The sequence below is a fragment of the Copadichromis virginalis genome, linkage group LG8 (assembly GCF_057382275.1).
Source record: "Copadichromis virginalis isolate Kocher_CV1m ecotype Utaka linkage group LG8, C_Virginalis_male_GT1.1, whole genome shotgun sequence".
In the NCBI taxonomy this organism is placed as follows: Eukaryota; Metazoa; Chordata; class Actinopteri; order Cichliformes; family Cichlidae; genus Copadichromis; species Copadichromis virginalis.
The window spans coordinates 21,496,499-21,521,098 of record NC_140625.1 but is presented as its reverse complement, the minus strand read 5'-3'; the positions used below and the strand labels follow the sequence as shown (position 1 = coordinate 21,521,098).

The 24,600-nt window shown below is 40.2% G+C and overlaps 1 protein-coding gene across 1 annotated transcript in view; it reads left to right on the top strand.

Moving 5' to 3' along the window:
- cpxm2 (carboxypeptidase X (M14 family), member 2) overlaps positions 1-15,131 on the top strand; it is a 29,857-nt gene extending 14,726 nt beyond the window's left edge. The window contains exons 5-14 of the mRNA XM_085466515.1: positions 1,649-1,733; positions 3,265-3,415; positions 3,708-3,796; positions 6,828-6,951; positions 7,126-7,322; positions 8,985-9,164; positions 9,878-10,175; positions 10,435-10,574; positions 10,902-11,001; positions 14,280-15,131. Of these exons, the coding sequence (XP_085322641.1) occupies positions 1,649-1,733; positions 3,265-3,415; positions 3,708-3,796; positions 6,828-6,951; positions 7,126-7,322; positions 8,985-9,164; positions 9,878-10,175; positions 10,435-10,574; positions 10,902-11,001; positions 14,280-14,536 (1,621 nt within the window). The 3' untranslated portion in view covers positions 14,537-15,131. The remainder of the gene's footprint in view (positions 1-1,648; positions 1,734-3,264; positions 3,416-3,707; positions 3,797-6,827; positions 6,952-7,125; positions 7,323-8,984; positions 9,165-9,877; positions 10,176-10,434; positions 10,575-10,901; positions 11,002-14,279) is intronic.
- Positions 15,132-24,600: the final 9,469 nt, after the last annotated feature.

Sequence of the window (24,600 nt, the reverse complement as noted above, 5' to 3'; positions counted from 1 at the left end):
TGCCAGCTCAGGGGCTTCCTTCTATAACAGTGCTTTAATTAACAGAGCTGGGAATTCTTACCAGGCTAGACCAGCTCAGCACTGATGTCTTTATCCAGAAGCATAGGAGGCACAAGGGAGTTACTGCCAACCTACATACTGCAGACTTTGGTTAGAGGTCTGTCTGGTGTTATGGGACATTAAGCCATCTGTGAGTTCTTTATATAGGCATATTTAAAAGGCATTGTACTGAGTGATGTCTCACCTGTCTGTGTTCAACATAAAGTACCTCTAAAGGACATGGCTGGTATATTTGCACACTTCATTAATTACTTCTCCTCTGTTCTCATATTTATAAAATTCCTCTTTTTTATTTTTTACATTTCTTTCTGTTTAGTTTATTTTAGTTTGTATAGAAATATGTATAACTGAGTTTTTTCAGTTCACCATTTATTTTTCAGTATGTTTATGTTTAATTGCAGGAGTCTGCCTATGTAACAGTCAACATGGTGAGTTTCAAATGTGCAACGTAGCCCACCAACATCTCCCTAAAGAAAAATTGTGTAATGGCCCCGATTGTTCTATGATAATGCCGTCGAGGCCTGGTTTTAAAAGTTCGTATGGTGTAACTCTAGGAAGGATTGATGCATATTGTCCTCAGTCTTACAGATTTGATGCTCACTGTGATGGATTAAACAGCGTGAGCAAGTTACAAGAGTGCACTAATAGATTTTAGTGTCATGGTCCTGGGCCGTGTTGGCCCAGTATTCTTAGTTCTCTTGTATTTTTGTATTTAGTTCCCTGTTTAGGTTCTGTTTCCTGAGTTGCCCTGTTATGTTGTTCCCTGTGTGCTTTCCCTTTGTGACTCTCACCCCCTGTGTGCCCCTCTATGTATTCATGAGCCCTTGTCCCCTTTCGTGTTTTATTCCATGTTTTCCCCAGCCTGTTATGTCCGTGTTCTCCCCGTGCTCTCTCCTCCTGTCTGAACCTCTGTGTACTTCCTGTTTGACTCTGCCCGTCTCCCGTCAGTGTTATGTTCACCCCGCCCTGTCTCGTTATGGTTATCTGTGTCAGCTGTGTTCCCCGTGTGTTCCCACTTTCCTCGTTAACCCTCTGTGTATTTCTGTCTGCGTCTTCCTCTGTTCGGCATCGCGTTCTCCCTCATGTTGTGTGTTATTCTCCCCGTGGTTCCTGGTACATCTCATGTTTAGTTTTTCCAGTTTAGTTCAGCACTGTTTTGTGTTTCACCTTTAAGCCAGCATTAAAACTGTGATCTTTAAGTTTATCCCCGTGTCTGTGAGTCTGCATCTTGGGTCCTTCTCCTGCCTGCCACACAACGAATCATGACATTTAGTCTTTAAGGAGATTAATAGAGCTCAAGTGATGCCTGGAAAAGCCTGGAAAATAGATTAAAATGACTAAAAGACAGAAGGTTTTCAGAGCACAGAACCCATCTAAATAAGATAACTTCTTAAGCCTGATATTATAATTGAGTGTTTCCCACTAGACCCCCAGTGAATCTGGCACACTGCTTGGTCTAGGCCTGAATGCTCCTTTTATTCAACATGATTAATACTCTACAAAAAATCTTGATTTCATAGTTGCAGTGCAGTTTTCTAATGCACTGCCTCAAATGACATTTCTCCCTTATTCTTATAATTTTTAACAGGAGTGATTGGGTCACCTCGTACAAGGTCATGTTTAGCAATGACAGCCATACCTGGATAACACTGAACAATGGCTCAGAAGACTTGGTGAGTAACAATCTAGACATTTAAAGTGCTTTATCCACCCCTCATTTCTTTATATTTTGGACAAGGAGCCAGACTTTCTTCTGAGGTTTTTCAGGCTTTTCTGAATTTCTTTTTTGCATCTGGCCTTTCAGCTGATACATCTGCTTTTTATTAGAAATGGGCTCAGTGGAAGATTTTCTGTGAATAAGTCATTCTTAAAGAAGGGAAACGGGGATAAAAGGCTGAGGTATTTCTAATTACGCAAAAACAGGACTGAAAATCAGTGGCAACAGGACTTCTGGAGTGACAAATCCAATTTGTGGTCAGGAGAGAGCTACAACAGTGAGTGTCTACTCCATCTATAAAAGACGATGGAGACTTGTTTAGAGCTGTATCTCAGTCAGCTGTATTGGCGATCTTCAAATTTCACAGAATTATGATTCATTAGATTAGATTTCGATCCAACATGCAATACCATGTGGACAGCATCTGAATGGCAACAGCTTTGTTTTTCAGCACAACAATGATGCCAAACACACTCCAATGCACTAAAACATACTTGCATAGAAAAACATACAATGAAATCAATCAGCCACTATCCAACCAAATATTGACTTTCAAGCTCGTTAGAATTGCAAAAACTCTTATACTGTTTTTCCACTCAAGACTTTCATACAGTATTGTGTATTTAAAGTCTTCTGACATATGTATCATACTGAAAAATACTTATACTGTTAATATTCCTATTAACCATAGCTTAATAAGGATTCTTGTTTTCCGTGTCCATGGTTGGATGGAACCATTTTTTAAAAAAGGCTACAGAGTAATTACACAGAGAGATTTAGACGCCTGGTTATTTCTTAGCTTAGCTGAAGTGCAATAGAAAAACAGTGCGGATGCTGAAGCAGATAGGAACTTCATCCTGGCTCATTGTCAGAGATGGATCTTTCTCCCCACTTAACACTTCTGCAGTTTATGTAACTGAATAGACAGAAACCAAATACAGCTGAAAGAAAGAAAGCAAGAAAGAAAAAAGGAAAGATTAATAATCTCTTCTGCACATGCAAATCGGATCAAGTTAATATTTTTGTGGAAAATCATATCCTCATTGCTCCCTCTGTGGTTCACATCCCAGTTAATTAAATTTTGGTGTAACTGTGCACTCCCTTGGCTGGTGATGTCATCAGTGTGGGAGATAATATCCCTATGGTAATTTAATGTCTGCTACAAGCCTCCCTCTCATCCACCTTTTGAGCCAAATGCCAAACTGTTCTGTTGGTCTTTCAAAATGCCAAAAGGTGCGGATGACAGCTCCAACCGTGGGTGTTAAAATTTACAATAAACTCCCAGTGGTATCAAAGTCTCATGACATTGTACAGGTGCATTTATGTGTGTTTTTATATTTTTCGTTGGTCTTTTCAGGTTCTAACTGTACAACCTCTTTTTTCTTTTAATAAGTATTTATATTTATAATATTTTGGTTGTTTTTATATATATTTTAAAAGCCTCTTTAGCATTTATTTTATGTAAGTCTATCTTTTTGTCTCAGTAGATATTCAAGGGCAACAGGGAAAAAGAGATCCCAGTCCGGAACATCTTCCCAGAACCTGTGGTCAGTCGATACATTCGAATTAACCCTCGCTCTTGGTTTACCAGGGGCAGCATCTGTATGCGAGTGGAGATCCTTGGTTGTCCTATGCCAGGTGACGGGTTTGTATGGACAAAGCAGATACAATTAGTCCTTAATTTTTCTCGCAGGGAAGATTTTGCTTTTATGCATTTACTTTTGCTTTTCCCAGTTAAAGGTTTTCTATCTGCAGAGATTATCCACAGTAATCATGACACTGTTGGTGCAAAAGACAGGACAAGACAAGAAAGAAAATGTTTTCATTTTGCACAGGCTAAACCTAAACTGAAACCAAGAGAGCAAATTTTAAATCTTTCTGAAGCTTTTTAATCTTTAAAAACCAGTAACTGTATGTCTTCTGATTCCAGATCCAAATAATTATTATCACAGACGCAATGAAGTCATAACAACAGATGACTTGGACTTCAGACATCACAGCTACAAAGAAATGAGGCAGGTGAGTTACAGTAAGCAGACCAGTAGTAAAAAAAGAGAAAAGACTCAACCTATTTCTTATTCAGACCAGAGCGTGAAGCAATAAAAATGGCGTATAACTTCGAGCCAACACTAGACAAGTTGTGTCCTTTGCAAGAACAAAGTGTACAAGTGTAACAAATGAAGCGAACAGTGCCAGCCACATAAAAATTCATAAAGCATCTCTGCTTGTGACATTACTTATTCATATAGTTGTCAAGAGCAGAAGCCTAGTTTGTACTGAGAAGGAGGACAGCTGTATTTGTCACTGCGTACACTCTGCCAGGGTGACTGTGAATTGTAATTATCTCTAATGTAGCAGTTCTATGTGTCAAACATTCGACTACAGGTGCTCTGAACTGCTCTTTAACACACTCAGACTGCTATGTATGAGTCTTTAGAAAGCTGCTGTGAGTGCCTGAAATTATATTATAGAAATATCAAAGTTTCTGCTTTTCTTTGCTTTCTTTTCTTTTAAAGCTAACATGTCTCACACAGGAAGTTCAAGCACCAATAGGCCTCCATAAAGAAAGGCTATTTTTAAAACTCCTTTTGTAGGGCTCTTGCACCCTTGGCATTTTGCTTCTTCTTGTATGTACCATATCTCCCCTTCATCTGTTGCTGTTTAAATACTGCTGTGCCAGAACTTTAAATTGGAAATAGCCCTTTGCGGCTTCCCGAATAAAGCACGTGTCCAATGAAGGGAATGAACAAGATATCCGTTATGATGCTCAAGGACTGTCCTTTCTGTAAACCACGGCTGATTATAATACAGCGCCCTTGGGATTACTGATATTGCCAAACACAGACAGTGAAAAGACATTATAAATGGTGAGGAAAGAGCACTTTTCACGCTCTAAATTAATATTGCCCGAGAACACGGTGGCAGAGATGCTTCTCTTTGATAACAGCTTTAGCGTAAGTAGAAAGTTTAAGCATATAGCATGCGCTGTGTTCTGTTTTATTATGTTTCCGTAAGAAAAAATTACAGAGAAGTGGGCAAAAGATTCCTTCTTCTAAGGCAGATTGTCCCCCAGTGATCATGGTAAATAACAGCCCAGGTTTATTTATCAAGGGCATGCTGTGCTTTATTGAGCTGAGACTTAGGATCCTATATTTCTATCAATAAAAAGCAGACGTTTGTTTAATGATTTACATGAGAAGTTACGTTAAACACAGACTTGATTTAAACCCCATGACCGGCTAATAACTTCTGCTGCAGCTGAAAGAGCTAGCACACACAAATGTCTGACATTACTGGGGTTTCTTTACTTAACAGCTAGTTAGTCTTTCTCCAACTGCACATTTTCTTTGTGTCACCACTCTTACAAAGAGGAGTATACAATAATTATTTCTATTTTAATCTGCCTCTGTGGGGGACATTCAATGGGCCTTTCTTGCAGGCTTCATAATTGCCTTGACTGCTGCTGCAAAGCCCCTCACACTGGCTGCAGTGTTATCAAATAAGGGCTTTAACACAGCACTGGAGAATGTGTTTCTGGAGTGTCATTTATTTTTATATTTTAAGGATATGTGCACATGTTCTTACAACTAAGCAATGCCATTATTAAGATAGATAGATAGATAGATTGAATTAGTGCTCTTGAACAAGTTGTTAGCAATAAAACTCAAACTAATCACAATTGCTCCAAAGGGCACTAAAAACACAAACAAGGTAGAGAGACCCAGTTCAGTGAATTAGCTAAGGTGACCTCTTGCGAACAGCCAAGGCATCACTTTGCTTAAACTTTGTCTAAACCAAAAATATATATTTTTAATATGTGCTAATTTGTTAATTTAATCATTAAATTTGAATATTTTAAGCAAACGTATGCAGATTAACTCACTTCTGGATGCCAGCTCTCAGTGGACATTTAAGAAACTTAGTGTAACTATTGATTTAGATTTAAGTGATGGATCTTTATAGTCTGTAACCTGGCATGCAGATGTGAAATTTCCAATGAGGTGCATGCCAGGTTACAACATGTAGGAGGCATTTGCAGTTATGATTGATTTTATTCTTATTCATTTTTTATCTTCTTACTTTATATTGTATCCCATTCTTATTTATTTCATCTTTTTACCCTGTATATATCCTATTGTGTCATATCTCCAGTGTTTCCTCAGAGGGCGCTCTCTGCACCGGGGCTGTGATCCCTCCCTCCTGCTGTGTGCCCAGCCTGGAGGCTGCGATCTGTGACCGGCTCCCGGTGCAGACGGCTCCCTGTGATAGTGTTTCCTCACTTGGCTCATGCATACCAAGCCCAATTTTACTCTTTAAGTGTGCGTGTGTGTGTGTGTGTGGAGGGGGGGGGATGTGTGTATTCACATCGTTTATGTTAATGAGAGTGTGGGGAGTGAGTTGGAGGGCGGGGTGGGCTGCTTTTAACCATGTAAAGCACTTTGTGCTACATTTTTTGTATGAAAAGTGCTTTATAAATAAAGATTGATTGATTGATTGATTGATTGATTGATTGATTGATTGATTGATGATATACAACATAATCCATGCAACTCAAAACAAGCTTTATCTGTTTCCTCAGACAAATGTGAAGAAGCAGACAAATTTGTGACCAAACCCACTCGTCACCATTTTCTGATTAAAAAATGTGAAACTTTAAACTAGTGCATATGATGAGCCTAACAGTTTGCTCATTATCTTGAAAACAGCAGTTGTCAAAACAATCTCAACTCAAGGTCAATTTGCTCGCTTGTTGGGCAGCTTTCAGAAGATGACAGCTGTTGTCTTGTCATGAAATGACTGATGTGCCGTGATTTTCTGTCCCTCTGAGCACTTCTGTGACTTTGAAAATTTTGTATCTCAGCTGTAAATACCACAAAAATTCCACCTAGCTGTTTAAATAAATGTATTTTTTGATCTCTTGTACCTCTGAAAGTAGTTTTTCGGAGCCCCAAAGATAATGTGAGTTCTGCAGTAGATATTAGCTCTCACATTTAGGTCAGATTTTATATAGAGTATCAGTAGCTAATGCCTTATTATTTGCTTTCCACAGCTTATGAAGGTGGTTAATGAAATGTGTCCCAACATAACTCGGATCTATAACATAGGAAAAAGTCAGAGTGGCCTCAAATTGTATGCGATCGAGATCTCTGACAATCCGGGAGAACATGAAGTTGGTGAGTAGTTAAGTAAGTGGATTATGATTGCTGAATATAATGCAGAAAAAAGGAACATCAAAGACACACAGTGTTCCTAAGAGTTATTTTCTTTCTACAGTTGTAGTGATGGCTCTATAAATTTCCATCTGTTCTCTCTCTCCATCTCTCCCTTAATGTGAAACTGTTGATTAGGCGAACCAGAGTTTCGTTACACGGCAGGATTGCATGGTAATGAGGTGTTGGGACGAGAACTGCTCCTTCTGCTGATGCAGTTCATGTGCCTGGAGTACCTATCTGGCAACCAGCGGATACGTCACCTGGTGGAAGAGACTAGAATCCATCTACTGCCATCTGTCAACCCTGATGGGTACGAGAAAGCCTTTGAAGTGGTAGGTCTGCAAGACAGCCATTTGTGACCTCCTACCACGATCTGGCCTCTGGTGAAAGCAGCATCTCTCTGCTTGGTCTCCTCCTAATAAAAGTGCATGTGGTGCTGGAAAATTAGTTTGTTCGTTTTCTGTACATCATTCAATGTGAGCGCATACTGTAACACACTTTTCACAAAAGCTAACAACCAGTTTCAGGGTCATGTTTTACTTCAGTACATGCAAAGTTAAAAGAGATGAAGCTACTGAACCCTGTGACGCTTATATAAAGGCAGCAGGCAAGCCAGTTTTTTTAAAAGTTATTGTTTTCCTGACTGATTAAAGTTTTTTTTTAAGAAGAAGCTACTTTTGGTAGCTCACTTATTCACCAGGGTTGGCACAGCAGGTAGCTGTGTATGTTTGATTTGACAGATTTCTTTTACGCCAGCTGCCCTTTCTGATGCAATCCCAAAGGGATTTGTGTCTCCTCCCAGGAAAACAAGGAAACTTTAGCTTGTTAGGTGAATGACTACTACACTGTGGAGCCATGGATTAAAGCTTTTTATGGTATTTATATAAAGCCAAATTGCAACAACAGTTGCAAAAGCCCTACGATTACTTACAATTACTTACATTACAATTATTTCTTTGTTTCCTGTAAAAATTAGACTTTTTACCCCCTTATTCTAGTGTACCTACCTTTAGGTATTTGTAGATAAATATAATTACATTATAATTTCAAATAAAATATGTTGACATGGCATTTAATTATAGGGGATTATGCCCTTAGTTGTGGGCTGTATTATAAAGTTTTAGTGCTTTTTTCATACTTGACTTTTTAAAAATAGTTTCTTGGATCACAGTTTCTTTTGTTCAGTGTATAAAAGTCTTATGTAACATGAAAACTGCTGCATTCATTTAAACTAAATGCTCAGCTCTGCATCTCAACTTAGCATTTGGTCCTGTGGCTCTACATACCCTTTAAGTTTGAGTTGGCTCCTGCTAGCCCCAAGTCTCATCAAACCATAGCCAATTAGTTTCAGCAAACACTATCAGTGTCCACTCCCAAACAAGCAATGATCAAAAAGAAAGATGTAACAAATGGGTTAACCAAGCTCGGAACACAGATTAAAAATTTAGGCTTTATATTGTCAAATAAAAATGAGTTGCCATGGCACTCGGCAGCCACCAGTTCTGATCAGATATTTTGGCAAACAAGACCACTAACTTTAATTTTGATGGGTTTAAAGCTGCATGGATCATCAGTCAAATAAAAGCATGGCGACTTTGCCCCAAAATGCTGTTTTGGCATGCAAGAAGGTAGGGAGGGACAGATATCTTCCATAAATTTTTATTAAGGATGCTTTAAACTGTGTTGCAGTGATAAAAAAACAAAACAAAACACTTAAAGCAGCTTTAAGCCCTTTTTGCTTGCAGGTGATGACCTTCCACTCGACAGCATGTTGTTTGTTTGGCAAACTGTGCGGATGGACCACAGGATTTTTTGATCAGTCTCTGCAACCCCTGCCCCTCCTGTGCCTGGCTTGATACCTCTGCTAAGCCTCTTAATGATAACTCCACACTTCCCACCTCCGCCGCTGACAGAATTCCATCTGTGATCATAGATTTGTGTTCCCACTGTCTTTGAATTTTCCAAATATTGTGGTTTTCTTTTGTTTTACGCAGGGCTCCGAGCTCATCGGCTGGTCTCTGGGTCGATGGAGCAACGATGGAATCGACATTCACCATAACTTTCCTGATCTTAACGCTATTCTGTGGGCAGTTGAGGCAAAGAAGTGGGCTCCTCGTAAAATGTTCAACCACCATATCGCCATCCCAGATTGGTACCAGTCCACAAATGCCTCAGTAAGTCAGTAAATCTTCCCCGTCATAGTCTGTCTTTTAAATTGTGATTGCCATTTGGTTTCCAGTGACTTTTCCCTCAGGTGACAAATTCTGACACTGTATTTTTGTCTTGGACTCCCTAGAAGCGTAACAAACAAATTTCATAGAGAAGATTATCAGTCTTTTGAAAAGGGTAAACATTTCACGGGGGCATATCAGTGCTGTCTATTTTGGGAGAAGCGGATGCATTCGCTGTGTGACGACAAAGGGGCTGTGAGCTAAAATATACCCAGCAATCTATTTAAAGCTCATCCTCACGAGTGTTTTGACGTTGGTGAGAGCCCCGAGTGAGTCATACAAAGCCTCCAGAATAGCTGCTGCAGCTGTAGAGCTGGGATCTCCATCTGTGCTCACAAAGCTGTGAAAACTATCCTTGCCTGCCTGGCTAACTGGTTCAGCCTGTGCTTGGAGATAAAAGGGGTTACGTGAGCCTGAACAGCAGGGGCAATTTTATCAATTTCCTGCCTCTTGATGAATATTTGTCCACTTTTTAAAGTGGATTTTACTAAAATTCTACTGCAGTATTTTAACATTTAAATATTGTTATTACTCCCTCTTGACAGCACATTGCAGCAAATTGTTTTCAGCATGAGTGAGTTTATTTAGTGACTGTGCCGAGACGATTGCATGAAGTACATTATCATTCCCTTTCCTGTATCCCCTCCCGCCTGTAGGTTGCCTTGGAGACACGAGCTCTGATAGCATGGATGGAGAAGATGCCCTTCGTTCTGGGTGGTAACCTCCAGGGTGGGGAGCTTGTGGTGACCTTCCCGTATGACAGAACTCGCTCCCAAGGGGTGGTCAGGGAGCAAACCTCGACACCAGATGACCACATCTTCCGCTGGCTGGCCTTCTCCTACGCGTCCACCCACCGTCTGATGACTGATGCCAACCGACGGGTCTGCCACACACAAGATTTTGCCAAGGAGGATGGCACCATCAACGGCGCATCCTGGCACACTGCAGCTGGCAGTTAGTGTCCATATCTGGAGGGTGGATTTCTCTGCTCAGCTCTGAGCCTTTGAGCTGTAGCTTTTTGTTAGCATATATCTGCATATTTGGAAAACTTCTGCTTTCAGAGCTTCTAGGTTTTAGCCAAAGCATTATGTAATAATTCACAGACAAACAAATAATAATGAAAGGCTTTTTTAAGCCCACTTTTAATTTCACAGATCTGGCCAGTAAGTGAACTAAATCCTGACCGGCTTCTGCTGTCTCTTTTTCTTGGCAGGTATGAATGATTTCAGCTATCTGCACACAAATTGCTTTGAGCTGTCGATGTATGTGGGTTGTGACAAATTTCCTCATGAGAGTGACCTGCCTGAGGAGTGGGAGAACAATCGCGAGTCTCTTCTTGTATTCATGGAGCAGGTACAGAGGCAAAGGAGCCCCTAAATTTCACACATGTACATAAAAAACTTAACAAATAACCAATAAAGGCACTTAAACATGAGTGTTTTAAATATTTTAGAGCTTTTTTATAATGTACATGGTTTTAATTTACTAATGTTATATCAATACCATAACTGTTTTATACTAAATTAATGCTGTTGTCAAATATAGGTTTAGCTAGCTGTTATTTGAATATCGGTGCTACATGAGGAGGAACTATATTATAGAATCCTTAACTGTCAACATACGGTACACTTCACATCATTAAACCACACACGATGACATGTGCCATGCTTCCACGTACAGGTGCACCGTGGGATCAAAGGTGTAGTCAAGGACCACCAAGGTCGTGGAATAGCTAATGCCATCATCTCTGTGGAGGGCATCAACCATGACATTCGTACAGGTATCATGCTGCTTTTACCTGATTCTTATTACTGTGACAGTGCGGTCTATCCTCTGTATGTGTGTAAACATGGAAAAATATTGTCCTTGTGACTGGTGCTGCAAAGTTGCCTGTGAGCTGTGTGTTTATTTTTTATTTGTCTGCCACTTTATATGTGTGTGCTTGACATCTAAATGAAAGGCCATTTCTTAGTTTTAGTTTTTTGAGATCCCCATTAGCTCATGCAATAGCAGTAGCTACTAACTGTTGATCTCTGTTTGTACTCTGAGTCATTAACGGTTAATGGTTTGAGCTAGTAAGCCAGTACAAAGTAAACATATTTACAGGAAACCCCCCCTTCCAATTGTCTGGACCTGGGTAGCTGTCAGCGTCTGTTTTGCAGCAGCGTTTTTGCATTCATCTGAAATTTTTTGCGAGTAAGCTCCGATTTTGCAATCAAAGCAGAAGAAGCTGCCTCGGGGCGCTCTGACTCAACTGTCTCCACAGTCCAGCTTATTCCTCAGAAATGAATCATTCTTGCAACGAGTTGGTATTTCGGTATAAGACGGGATAAAAGGCACAAACAAAAGCAGGTTATGTATTTTAGCGGAGCTCTGACTCAATTCACAGTCATAGCCTGTGCTGCCAAGGCCTCCTGCTCCGAATTTAACAATCAAGTGTGAGTCCTCAAGGCAATCTATTCTGATGCCTAAAAAATGCAGCTTTCCAAGCTTTGTACTTAGAGCATGAAATCAAATGTTCAAAAGGACATTGGCCATTATTATTCCTGGAACTAAGTTTAAGTCAGCGCTTCCTCTTAGGATTCTCACTATTCTCAGCTGCAGAGAGGAAAGATGTGAGGGTATTTACTTTGATGACTGTACCTTTTCAGCTGCTTTGAATTTCCTTTGGAACTTTATGGACCTTTAGAAACAGGCGTTTGCAAGGCGGTTTCTCTCTTATCAAGATGAAACAGCTGTAGTCACCAAGAAGACATGACAGAAAGCTTTGGTACTGCTGATACACTGATATCCAATAGATAATGGAAATACGCTCTAGTTCCATTGCATTTTTCATGCAGTGACTTCAGAAAACAATTCAGTTCTCTTCTTCCATCTAGTAATATGAGCATGGATGCTGTTGTGTAACTATTTGGACTGACAGCAGCAGAACCAGACCTGCCTTCATATTTCATTTGTCTCAGTGGTTGTTCAGACGCGTCAGGTGGGTGTTTGGATGGCAGGAGGGACGCAACACTGTCGTTTTTGTGAGTGAGTCAAAGGCTGAAAATATTCCATAGGCGCACTGGTGTACTGAGGTCACGTAAAGGCAGTATTTGGCACAGAGAGACCAAGAAAATCCAACACGACAAAGCAGAGCTCCTTTTAAAAGAGCTTCTTTCTACTTTTATACAACACCTACCTCGTCAAAAGTAGAACACACAGAACTCGCCAACATTTATTTTAGGCATCAAATGAAGGCTTTTATGATGCTTGTTTTTCTGCCACTGCTTACTGGGCTGTTCAAATTCAGATTTCTAGGACAGAATTTGCATTTTGCAACTGTGGCAAAAATAGTGTGCTTTAATGTGTTTTCACAGTCCATAATATGTAAAACACTTAAGGGTGCATCACATATAGTAAAATTTCTTACTCGTGGCTGTGCCAAGACTATAGAAATCAATTTCACCATAATTTATGCTTCAGCTTTATATCATGGCCTGTATATTAAAGATGGACGTAGTCACTGGATTAGAAAAGTGAAGCCTAAAGATGCAAAGGGCATTACAAAACTCTGGATCTAAAAGACTAAAATTCATTAGGTGTCAGCTTCTATGATGAACTGCTGAGTCGGTGCATATTTTTCTCAAGCCATTAAGATGTTATTAGCTAATTTACTACTTCTGATCAATGTGCTCATCATGCTTTTGAAAAAGAGAAAAGAAACTGGTTGACCAACAGTATAACTGAAGGGAATAATAATTTGGCTGTATGGCAAGTATGCACAAGCACATCAAAGTCCTGTCAACTGATAAAAAGTAGCTAATTAATTGCACTATTTCCATTAATTAAAGGTCATAATTGCATGTTTTTCTCATAATTAAGTAATAATTAAGGTAAAATTAAGCAAAACATTGAAGAGAACAAAGTTTTCTATAGAATCTTAAAATGGACATATGTTCCTTTTTTTTTTTGACATATACAGTACTGTGCAAGTCTTGAGCCACCTGTCATTTCTTTATATTTTGTTTCCAAGGATAACTTTTAGGTGGTTTTTAATGGTAGTTTTTCAGGCTTTCAGAACATTTCAGAAGGTTTTTCTATGAACATGCTTTTTCACTCATTTTCCATACAGTCCTTATAGCCAACCATTTTCAGAGGAACCTGTTTTCTTCTCTTTTTTTTTTTGTTTGTTTGTTTGTTTTGCTTTTTAAAATTCTGGCTGGACTGAGACCTTTCTGTGTGATTTCTCCATGTTCTCCCCCCAAGGTTTGCTCTAGGTACTCTGGCCTCCTCCTAGAGTCCAACAACATGCAATTTGTAAGGTTAAATTAACTGGTGATTCTAAGTTGCCCATAGGTGTGAATCGTTTCCTGTGTTAGCCCTGTGATAGACTGGCAACCTGTCCAAGGTGAACCCTGCTTCTCGCCCTATGGCAGCTGGAATTGCCTCCAGCTTCCCGTAACACTTAATTGGATAAGTGGAAGAAAATTGATGGATGGATGGTGTTGCATTGTTTGTTAAGCCACCTAACACTGACCTGTGACTCATTCAAGTTTAAAAAGTTACCTAACTCAAGGGATGAACCAGTGTTGTGTCTGCACTTAAACAATTTAGCAAAGGGAAGAAAAGGAACTTGTATCTTTAGACACTTTGATACTCTACCAGTCTGTCAAAAAAAACTAAAAACAAAATGTGTTGCTATTTATTTTGTTGAATATGCCAAAAAATGCCAACGATAACACAGTTTTACAGACATGAAAAAAGTCTTTTGGTGCCAACAAGGTGATTCCCGAAGAGTTATTACCTAGAAACCTGTCACAGTACTGTATGCAGTGTGTCCTTAAAAAACTTGATGAAGCTGGAGAAATGAAGGATGAAAGAAGTGGGAAGCCTAAAAACAACAAATGAACACTATCTGAAAGTTATTCATTTAATCACAGATGCTAACATATTAATTTTGATAGCACTAAGTGCTTAGTATTTCTAAAATCTGCTCACCTCTTTACTCAGTGATAGCCATGACAGCTACAGCACTTTCCTACGAACAAAGTTAATTTTCAGTGTTTGTGTCTTCAGCTGCTGACGGTGATTACTGGCGCCTGCTGAACCCAGGGGAGTACAGAGTAACAGCGAGGGCTGAGGGATACAGCCTCCTGAGCAAGAAGTGTGAGGTGGGCTATGAGATGGGTGCCACCCGTTGCGACTTCACCATTGGCCGCACCAACATGTCACGAATTAAAGAAATAATGGAAAAATTCAAAAAGCAACCCATCAAATTGCCCATGAGGCAGCTTGCGGCCCGGGGGTCCAGAAGGAGACGTCTGGGAACATAATGACCGTATGAGGTAGCTGGAGGAAGAATTAAAAACAAACATCTGCTCTGATCAGACTGCGGTGAAAGCCAAGCCTGGGTTTGGATCTGTGTCAGATTCCTTCTGAGTGCTGTCAGTGGAATTAGTGTTTTGAGACTAAAAATGTGGATTAATTTAAACGGGGCACTCTATTTGATTTCTTGTTTGGTTAGAGCTTCTTTGCACTCACTGTCATCATCAACTTTTCTCTCATCTCAATGGGAAACATTTATGCTTTTCATTTGGTGGAAGGTCAAGTTTGTTAATAGGGCAAATCTTGTGGCATTAGCTATAACAGCAGATAAGAGATTGTCATCATATTAGAGCTATTTTGTCTTTAATAAATGACTATAGAAATTTAAGCCACTGTGAGGAACTACCATGAATGTCATTATGCACATACTTAATAACTTATGTAACACAGTTATATAAACAGTTACAAAAGCTTTATTACCAACAGCTGTATAATGTTGAGTCCTTAAAAAGCTTGTGGACTTAGTGACCTTTGTCATTGATTCTGTTTTATACACTTTTCTTTTAGTTATTAAAATAAAAGCTGTGTTTTGCACAAAGTGAACTCGTTCAGCTGATTATGTTGTGTGTGAATTCAACTCAGGAAGCCAAACTGTGTAACATCTTTTTAATACAGATTTTTGCTAGTCACTATGCCTGTCACCACATGTATAAAACTTTAAGCTTCTAATAATTTGCATGAGACATCCTGAAAATAGTTACATATCAGAATCTGTAAGTTTGGAGAGACATATCCAAAAAAACTAGAGACAATTTCTTACATATAGAAACAGAAATTAAGAAAATGCTGTTTTTATTCAATTTTCATGCTGAGCAGACTCTAGCACAAAAACAAAAATATCAATATAGTCTAATACAAATAGAACCTACTGGAGTACCCAGATGATTCTATAATTAGAAATAAGGGAAAGTAATTGGGCTAAACAGATGAATTCTTTCATTTACAAAAATATGCACATTGCCCTAGGTGGGGGGTGGGGGGGGGGGTTCAGGTGACGTTTAAAACATTCAAAGAGGTATTAGAAACGCAAAAATGTAATTTTTTGTACATATATATCTAAGTATTTGTTATAAGAAATTAAAATTTCACAGCAATCATTATAAACCATAAAATCATCACGACTGATTACTGCCATCTTGCCAGAAGTGGTCATATAGCTTGGAAAGGGCATGGGTGATCCATGATCTCTACATGCTTATTACTACTAAAATCTTCTATAATACACAAAATCTGTGTCTGTCTGTGTGGTGAACTCTCTCTAGAGATCAGGAGCCGAGCAACCAAACTTGACACACAGGTTCATCTTAAGCACCTGAAGGTTCTTATCTATATCTGATATTATGATGTCATCATGCTGCCTAGCAACAACTTAGCAGTGGGCTAAAATTAACCACGTTTAGCATGTATGCACATAATGATATGTGGATAAATCAGACATAATATATCCACTATAATAGCTTATGAAAACAGTGTATCACTTTAGTTTCTAAAGTAGTTCAGCTTGACAAATTCTCAACTATCAGGATATATTATTACAGTATGAAGTTGCTAAAACAGGCCAAACAATACTGTAGCATGGATATGTGCCAGTAAAAAAAACTGCTTTTCAGATAATTTAATTAAAAAACTTAAAAATACATTAAAAAGTCTTCAGATGTGAGCAGCATCACAAGAACGGTCAGAAGGCCCAGTTCAGTGACTCAAATAACTTTGATGCTTGAAGACAGGTGACAGCTTGATGACAGCTACCTGTCACCCAAAGCGATCATGCCATAAAACATGCATAAGTTAAAACCTTATCATTATGAAGTCATATAAAAGTTCAACCCTATACAGAAATCATGAAAGGAAAAATTAGATGAAAGACAAAACCCTTTTGGATGTACCAGGCATTTTATTTCTGCTGCAACTACTGTACTATGTCATTGCTTCTTTGAGATTATTGACAACATATACCAGTGATTCTATAAATATATGTAAGTAAGTAAAGACACCTCTGTTAAATTCCCTTTTTAGACACTGATTCCTGCCAAGGCAATATGAGTTGGATTTTGTCTCCACTGGGCAATAGAAGATAATCCTTCCAGCAGAGTGCTAACACATACTGACAGGCAAACACCTACCCCCGAATCCATCAGCAGTGGCGAGCATTCAGCCCATCGAACATGCAATTTAGGGGGAGTGCAGATCAATACTAAAATACTACTAAAAAAACAAGCAAGATTATCAACTGATTGAGCCACAAGGGATTCACTATGATGTTGCAGGTTATGTGTATGATTAATTTTCAAACTGAGAAACATTTTACTTCCACCTTTTGACTGAAACTCCCTGATGGAACTCCATTTCAGTCCCATAACATACTGTAGTAGTAACGACTGTGGTTAATTTTAAGCACCATCTAATTTGATTTCTGGAGTGGCGAGTGGTGCATCGTAGGAGTGTCAGGGTAGGAAGACTCTAATTATCAGAACTCCGTTGGGGCTTCTACACATCACTGGATTATTCTGACAACAACACCAGCCTTCTTTCTGTTCGACCAACATGCAATTAGAGGAGGACCTCAGCCTCTTAACTCGTTCTTCAATGATTATTGAACGGAGGTTCGCAAACCTGTCATCATCTCAGAGCACTGGAGAATAGAAGAACAGAGCTTGTTAATTTGATGTATTTTCTGTGGATTTATATGATGGCAAATGAAACAGAGATGTATATGATGTGCAGATGGGGAGATGGAGAGTTTAAAACCACTAAAACAAACCACAGGGCTTCTAAACAGTATATGTATATTTGTACTGTACAGCACTCAGAGTGGTTTTACTTCTGCTACAGATATTTAGTAATAAAAATAGAAGAAGAAGGTTGATTTTAGCCTGCCAATAGTACAATACTCAATGCCATTTTTGGGGGGGATATAGACTCACAGGTCACTTCATAGGTACAATTTGCAAGTACTGGTTTGAATTTTCACTGGTATATCGTTGATGTAAATCTAAGGTTCCATCCTATGAGCAAAGGCTTTGGCGACAGTGGGAAGGAAAACCCTCCTTTTAACAGGAGGAAACCTGCAGCAGAACCAGGCTCAGGGAGGGGTGGCCATCTGAGCCAGAGATTAATAATAACTATAAAAATTACCCATCCCATTGGCTGGAAAGTGCAGAGAGGTGTATAAACACATAGTGAGTGAAAAAGGTGACTGAAGAAGAAACACAGGAAACTCAGGAGAGTTTTCTCCAAGCACGACATTCCAGTGTACTTCAGACCCAGCAACACACTCAGACAGAAACTGGTTCACCCAAAAGACAAACTCCAAAACACAAACTTAACAATGTGGTGTATGCTGTACAGTGCAGTGAGGAATGCCCAGACCTCTACATTAGAGAGACCAAACAACCACTTCACAAGCGCATGGCACAACATAGAAGAGCCACCTCCACGGAACAAGACTCAGCATTTCATCTGCATCTAAAGGACAAAGGTCACTCTTTTGAGGATGCCAGCGATCACATTTTGGACAGAGAGGACAGATGGTTTGAAAGAGGAGTGAAAGAAGCCATTTACGTCCACTGTGAGTGACCATCTTTGAACAGAGGTGGTGGTTTACGACACCAGCTGTCTGCCATCTATAATCCAGTTTTGAGATCCCTTCCCAGACGCCTTAACGCCCACTCACATCCTGGGCCATCTGACCTCAGGAAATCACATGATAGGGTGGGGCCAGGTTTCACAATGAGCTCACCTGAAACCCTGGCTGATTGTGACCCACACCCGCTTTCACCCCTTGGCTCATGTGATTAGGTAGAGGATCATCAGGGGGTCCTTTGTCCCTCTTTGGGGGGTTACTCCCACTGGGTTTAAATGTGGGATTCTCCACCATTTGACTCTTAGAACTGAAGAAGCTTCTCGGATGGGAGGTGAAACATCTTCAAGCAATTCAAAAAAGTCCAGACGCTTTTCTTTCCAAGCTCCTTAGACTACGATGACCTGGATGACTGAGAACCTTCACAGACACATCTCATCATCCCAACAACCCAAGATCACCATATTTATGAGTTAGTCTTACATAGTTACTTGTACTTTTTTTTTATAGACATTGAACAGTTACACTTCTTTGTACCTCTATTTAAAGTTTTTAATTACTTGAAGTCTCCAGCTCAGCTTTTGTTTCTGCTTCTGTAAAAAATCAGAACCAGGGTTCAGCCTTTGATTTAAGTGGAGACCCTTTTCTCTACTGTAAGAGAAGAAATGTGGTTATTTCGGTTCACCACACCTTCGAATATAGAGTTGTTTTTTAAAAAAATGCTGACTATGTACTTAATTTACATTCCTATGCTTACCTTTGAATGTCTTGCATGTTACTGTATTTGTAAATGTTAAATCAAACAGCTGCTGAATCCACCTAAAGAAGCAAGTCACTTGTTAAAAATGGGACATTGGACATTGATTATAAAATACTGGTGATGTTCATGAATAACTTGCAAGACAAACTAATGATACTTGCTCCATATGGATAGCAGACAATCCCTGTGAGATAAAATCTGTGTAAATCGTGACAGGGTATGAGGGTCGGGGAGTTGTACTGTAAGTAGGGTGTGTGCAGTGTAGCTGCTGTGGCCAGCAGCTGTGATACCATGCAGATGTGTGGGAAAATACAGGCACCAGCTGACCTTGCCAGAAGCTAAAAGGCCAGTGCTTCTTCAGAAGTCAGTCCAGCCTTTGAAGTGTTAGAGCGTCATTCTGGATATAACAGGAGTGAGACGTCACAAAGCTTTGGTAAACCAGCTCTTAACCTGTCTCCCCTCTGCTTCTCTGGAGCCTCCGAGACAGATTACACACTCTGGTTTTGATCTAATAGCGACAAGTGGAGATATCATCTGAATATCAGGAGCAGGACCACTCCTCCTTCACGCCCCTTCTGGCCTCAGCCTATAAAAGCCCCCCTTGTCCAATACCCGCTGTTCTCATTTTCATGCCCCCCCCCCCCCTGCCCCCCCCCCCCCCCTTTTTCTCTCTTCTCTTCTCCTGTCCTCTCCTCTCTTCCTTTCCTCCCTTTACTTCTCGTTAGTACAGGGGGTTCTGCCCGGCCCGAGAGCCGTCGCCAGTCCCCTTCAAGGCCTTCCCCAAACCGCAGCACTAATCACACTTCCTCATCCCTCATCGCCCATCGTTACCAAGGGAGTGGTCCCTGCTAGTTAAGCACATCCATGAAGAAATGGTGGTTGAGAAGTTTTGTAAACTCTGGATTCATTTTACTGGACACATTATTCCTCGTTTACATTTCCTTAATGAGCATAAAACAAATATTTCAAAAAGTCTCATTTAGTTGGCTTTAGTCTTCATGCCTGGTCATATGCTACATAGCCTGTTTAAGAAAGTAAATGCCAATTTGAAAAAATAATACAAAGTCTGATGAAGCAAGAAACATGAGCAGTCAGACAACTAAAAGGTTTTAAACAAAGCTGAAATGGCCACATTATTCTGGAAGAAGGCATCAAAATCTGCAGAGAGACTTTGATTTTAGATTTGGCCTCTTACTGAGCAGACTAGTGGTGAAGTATCGTGTGGGAGGTTGCAAACAAACAAAGAAAAAAACTGCAAGAAGAGGTTACCACCCTGTGAGATGCACTTTTTAAACTGTAGCAGCTCCAGCACAGATGTCGCAGGTTATGAGCAAACCAAATGCAACCACTACCACAATGCACGGAGTGATCACACACAGATGGTATTCTGAAAGATCTGTAGTCAGTAAAATCTTATATGTCTATACTTGGGAGGTTTTGTAGACTACTGTACTTAATGTTACTTCAATGATGATAGTCAGGTGAGCTTAAGGAAAAATGTATAAATGCCTTTTAATGCTTTTTGCTGGATCTGTGTCAATGGTCAATTATTTTTATTGAATGCCCAAATCGAGAATGGAAAGTATTCTTTTGTCTGCATTCACTTACATATGACATACCATTCTTATTCCATAGGGTTTAATATGATGTTGGATCATCCTTTGGAGCTTCAACTTTTATGGGAAGGCTTCCCACAATGTTAAAGAGTGCATTTATAGGAATTTTTGACCATTCTTCCAGACGTGCGTTTGTCAGGTCAAATACTGATATTAGAAGAGAAGGCTTGGCTCATTCTAATTCATCCCAAGGGTGTTCTGTCGTATTGAATTCAGGACTCTGTGGCGGCCAGTCAAGTTCTTCCACACCAACCTTGCTCATTTATGTCTCTATGGACCTTGCTTTGTGCACTGGTGTGCAGTCATGTTGGAACAGGAGGGGCCATCGTTAAACTGTTCCCACAAAGTTGGGAGCATGAAATTGTCCAAAATGTGTTGGTCCAGTTTCACTGGAACTAAGAGGCAAGTCATGAAAAACAATTCCACACCATAATCCCTCTCCTAATAAACTTTACACTTGGTACAGTGGAGTCAGACGAGTACTTCTGGCCACCAACAAACCCAGGCTGACAGGTGCAGATGTGTGACTCAGAGAAGACGTCTCCACTGCTCTAGAGTCCAGTGCATCCGAAACTTTGCATTGCGCTTGGTGACGTCAGGCTTGGATGCAACTGCTCAACCATGGAAACCCATCCCATGAAGCTCTACGCGCTGTTCTTGACCTAATCAGAAGGCTATATAATCTTTGGAGGTCTGTAGTGATTGATTCTGCAGAAAGTTGCCGACCTCTGCCCACTCACTGCCTCAGCGTGCGATGACCCCGCTCTATAGCCTACCACTTTGTGGCTGAGTTGCTGTCATTCCCAACTGCTTTCACTTTGTTATAATACAACTAACAGTTGATTGTGGAATATTTAGTAGCAAGGAGATTTTATGAGTGGACCTGCTGCACAGGACTTCACTCGTGACAGCGAGCCTAGGTACTTGACCATGGAAGGGACAGGAAAACCTGAATTCAGTGATATGGATCAGTGAGTGAATACTTTTGGCAATACAGTATATTCAAGATGGGAACAAAAACCACTTTGGTCATTATAGCTAATTACCAACTTTGTGAAAACTATAAGGTAACAGATTTTTTGTTTAAATAACAATTTAATTTAAAGTCTCTACACTGTGCATGATCTATAGTAGGTCAGCTTTGATTGGTAGGTTGGCTGCTAGCTGACTGCTAGCTGTTTGGTACCTTTAGGAACATTTTCAGTGCAGCAATCTGAGAAATAATTGCTGCATGGTTCATTATAATCTAAAAAAGTTTACAAGTGTTAGTGAAATTCTTTTACTATATTGGTACGTTATTGATGCTCATTAGCAGATTTGTATATTTGTTCAAATCAAATCAAATCAAATCACTTTTATTGTCACATCACATGTGCAGGCACACTGGCACAGCACATGCGAGTGAAATTCTTGTGTGCGAGCCCCACAAGCAACAGAGATGTGCAAACACAACAACACAAACGAGCAAAATACAAGAATGGCCAACCTGAAACTAATAAATATATGTACAATATATAATAGTGTATGCATTTCTGGATGTGTATACTAAATATTTTCCTACGTGTGTGTGTGTGTGTGTGTATGTGTGTGTGTATACACATTTTTACAAATTAAATAGTAAAAAAATAAATAAATAAATAATAATAATAATAATAATAATAATAAAATATATAAAATATACAGAGTTGAATATGTGCAAAACAAGTGGCATTTATATACAGTGTGGAGTGCATAATGTTGAAGTTCCAGTAGTGAAGCTGAGGTGTCTATGACGTGTTCAGCAGTCTGATGGCCTGATGGAAAAAGCTGTCTCTCAGTCTGCTGGTACGGGACCGGATGCTGCAGAACCTCCTTCCTGATGGAAGCAGTCTGAACAGTTTATGGCTGGGGTGACTGGAGTCCTTGATGATCCTCCCCGCTTTCCTCAGGCACCACTTCCTGTAGATGTCTTGGAGGGAGGGAAGCTCACCTCCAATTATCCGTTCAGAGCACCGCACTACTCGCTGGAGAGCTTTGCAGTTGTAGGCGGTGCTGTTGCCATACCAGGTGGTGATGCATCCAGTGAGGATGCTCTCAATGGCACAGTGATAGAAGGTCCTGAGGATGCGGGGGCTCATGCCGAATCTTTTCAGTCTCCTGAGAAAGAAGAGGCGCTGCTGCGCCTTCTTCACTGTTTTGTTTGTGTGTACTGACCACGTAAGATCCTCAGCCAGATGTACTCCAAGGAACCGGAAGCTGCTCACTCTCTCCACAGCAGCGCCGTTGATGGTGATGGGGGTGTGTACTTCTCTGCACCTCCGGAAGTCCACTATCAACTCCTTTGTCTTTGCGACGTTGAGGGTGAGATGGTTGTCTTGACACCAGTGGGTCAGGGCGCTGACCTCCTCCCTGTAAGCCGTCTCATCACCGTTGGTGATAAGACCCACCACTGTAGTGTCGTCCGCAAACTTCACAATGATGTTGGAGCTGTTAGTGGCTGTGCAGTCGTAGGTGTAGAGTGAGTACAGGAGAGGGCTCAGTACACACCCCTGTGGAGCACCAGTGTTCAGTGTTTGATACACCTCTGGGCACACCTTGCTAATAAAGCACTTCATGTTTTTGTCCAATGGGCTGCTTTAAAAAAGTGTAATCAGACAAATAAGTGAAAGCATGTGTAAGGATGTAATAAAAAAAGGAAAAACAAAGGAACAAAAAAAAAAGGCCAAGTACATTTATCATTTTAGTGAAAGTATATTCTTGCAGCAGCCACACATAGCAGCATAGTGAGAATATGTCACACATTTTTTTATATATATAAAAAAATATAGTCAAACAAAAAGCATGTGGTAGCATATGGGAGAGAAAGAAAAGGACAACTGCAGGAATAAGCCCCACATGTTTGGGGTTTTTCACACAGGAAGATAATAATCATCCTGAGTTACATTTAAAAATTAAACTCTTATAATAATTGAGTTTCACAAATCGTACCTATGTTACCTATGTCTGAACCTAACCTAACCAGTCCTAAACAAAAGTATCATATGGAGGAAAAAAGATCCCAACATATTCTTTTGATTTGTGTTTTGCTTTTTGTGTGAGGTGTCTACTTTTCACTTTGAGTTGTGGCATATTTCTCACTGAAACCCCCCCCAAAAAGCCCGAGTGGGCTGAAGCTAACCACCATTAAACCGTATTAGATGGTCAGTGCCACCCACCTGTAGATAATCACTGGCTCCTGGGGTGGTAATCAGTGTACAGGATATCAGTGTTTTACAGCCAGGCCCTTCTCTGTCAGCTGGTGCTGTTTCATTACCACCTGCATTGTGGTGTGAACAGAAAAAATGGCATCCCTGTGACTCAGACTGATTGCTCGTGGTAACAGTCTGAATTGCCGCAGATACATGAGAGTCATCTCGTCAAACCCTTGCTTTTTTCCCCCTTCTGTCCAACACAGATGCATTCTCAAAATCTAAAAAAACCAAATAGTTATTGCTTGTTATTGCTAAAGCAGGAAGTTAAAGAAAAAATAGGGGAAAAAAAGGAAAAGAAATATGGCTCCTGATAAGATACGGACACCAACTTCAGCAACTCAAAGACTTTGGACTGAGCAACAGTCCAGTTCTTTTTCTCCTCAGCCTGGGTAAGACCCTTCTGACATCTCTGGTTCAGGTGTGGCTTGATATTAGGAATGCATCAGTTGTAGCTCCTTTCAAGAGCTCTGTGTGTCTAGCTCTTCATGCACTGACACAATCCTCAGCCCACTCCTTGTAAAGCTTCCCCAAGTTCTTGAATCAACCTTGCACGTCAGTCCTCTTAAGGCTGCAGTCATCCCTGTTGATTGTGCACCTTTTTCCTTCTGCGCTTTTCGATTCCGGTCAACTTTCCATTAATATGCTTTGATACAGCATTCTGTGAACAGCCAGCCTTTTTAGCAGTGACCTTCTGCGGTGCTTTGTGGAGAGTGTTAACGACCTTCATCTGAACAACTGCAAAGTCTGCAGTCTTTCCTGTGATTGTGGTTGCATGTAGCGAATAAGACACTGTCTGAAAAGCAATATACTCAAAACACTAAATGAA